Source organism: Quercus suber, unplaced genomic scaffold (assembly GCF_002906115.3).
Source record: "Quercus suber isolate HL8 unplaced genomic scaffold, Cork oak 2.0 scaffold_479, whole genome shotgun sequence".
Lineage (NCBI taxonomy): Eukaryota > Viridiplantae > Streptophyta > Magnoliopsida > Fagales > Fagaceae > Quercus > Quercus suber.
In genome coordinates, this window is record NW_027069930.1 from 326,628 (window position 1) to 328,621 (window position 1,994).

General features: G+C 36.2%; 1 protein-coding gene across 1 annotated transcript; it reads left to right on the forward strand.

The window, feature by feature from the left end:
- Positions 1-1,266: 1,266 nt before the first annotated feature.
- LOC112030087 (uncharacterized) lies at positions 1,267-1,770 on the forward strand. Its single transcript, XM_024062769.1, has one exon. It carries the CDS (start codon positions 1,267-1,269, stop codon positions 1,768-1,770), a length of 504 nt encoding a protein of 167 aa, XP_023918537.1.
- Positions 1,771-1,994: the final 224 nt, after the last annotated feature.

A 1,994-nucleotide genomic window follows, 5' to 3' on the forward strand; every position in this document is an offset into this window, starting at 1 on the left:
GCCCAAGAGGGTTCCTGCTAGACGTTTGGCCTAAAAATAGCTGTTTCGTGTAAAAAAAATCCATTTGATGATAGATTAAGACAGTGTCATCATACAAAATGATAAAAAGCTTGGCCCTCACTAAACAGTGTGGCCACAAATTGGACTGTAGTGAAGTCTTATGATTCACTATCAACTTAGAATCCTCGTCCAATATTATACATCTAAAGACAAAAGGACTATAGTTTCTCTTCTTCTTCTTCTTCTTCTTTTTTTGTGTGTGTGTGTGTGTGTGTTCCGTATATTATAAACTCATCGACATTACAAATTTGCTAAAAATATTTTAAAGATAGGTGAAGCATTTTGTTTGATTATTTTGCATGTTCAATTCATTCAAAATCTTTGAAATAAAGAGAAGATCTTTTAGAGTTTGTGTACATGCACGTATGACATATCGAATTTCATCAAATAAAATGGATTAACATCTTTTGGATTGTGTTGAAAGTACATGCCCTCCTCAACAACAACTAGGTGTTAAGCGCATGGCATGGACTAGTCATCAAGACGAGAAATTATATAGTCCTCATGGTAGATCACGTCACTTGTCCACTATTCCACTAAAAGACTCCTACTTGTTTAAAATTGCTGAGTTAGTAATCATTTTCTGTTTAAAAAAATTTTTGACTTAGCAATTTTAAATAGGTGGGAGTCTTTTAGTGGAATGGTGGACCACGTCATTTGTCCACTATGAGGACCTTATAATTTCTCCATCAAGACAGGCTGCCATCATGTGTAGCACAAAGTGCACCTCATCATCAAGGCAAGGTACAATCAGGTGCAACGGAGAGTGCACCTCAGCATTGAGGACAGCTACAATCCAGTGCAGCATAGCTTGCGTTGCATCATCAGGAGAAGACTCAAAGGGAAGTTACAACAAGATGGAGTCATGAAGTTGTAGAAGACTTGATATAATCAATTCCACATTATGATAAGATGTTTAATTCTTTCAAGTGATGATGTGATTAATGTACACATGAAAGCTTCAGGTAATTTCTTGATTGTAACAAACTTCCCTACAAATAGGGAATTAGTTATTTTTCTATTTTAGCATCAGCTTGTATATAAAGGTAGGATTAGAAGCAAATGTACATACATTCATTCATATTCAATAAAGCTCAGTTTCTATTTAGAGAGAAAGTCCTGAATTTTACATAGTATCAGAGTTATGGTTGCTTTTTCTTCTAGAATCTTCTGCTCAGTTCTTTCTCTCACCTTTGAGGTCCTTCGATGGCTTCCTTAGAAACCAATGCTCCCTCTAAGCCTCACAAAACTCAATCCATACACACAAATACAAACTCTAATAGTGAATCCAATGCCCCTAATCCATATTTTCTTAGCTCCAATGAGAATCCAGGTAACATTCTAGTCACTCAACCTTTGCTTGGCATGAGAAACTACCACTCTTGGTCCAGAGCAATGGTGCTTGCTCTTACTGCGAAAAAGAAAATTGGCTTCATGAATGGTAAGATTTTAATACCAGAAGTTGATTCACCTCTGTATGAGGATTGGCAGAGCTGCAACACCATGGTACTTTCATGGTTGATCAACTCTATGCACATTGATGTCTCTAGTAGCATCATGTACTGTGAAACAGCTAAGGAAACGTGGCTCGAATTGAAGAACCTATTTTCACAGGGAAACAGACCTAAGATCTACAACTTTCAGAGGGAAATTTCTCATATTTCTCAAAATCAAATGATAGTTACTAAGTATTACACCAAATTCAAGTGATTGTGGGATCAATTGTTGAATTTTGACCTATTTCCAAAATGTTCTTGTGGAGCAATGAAGATCTTGAGTGCTTCACATAATAAAGCCTATATAATGAGGTTCTTGATGGGATTGAATGAGAACTTTGAGACTTTACGAAGTCAGAACTCATGTATGATCCTTTTCCCTTAATGAGCAAGGTTTATTCATTGGTAATTCAAGAAGAATCACACAAGAACATTGGA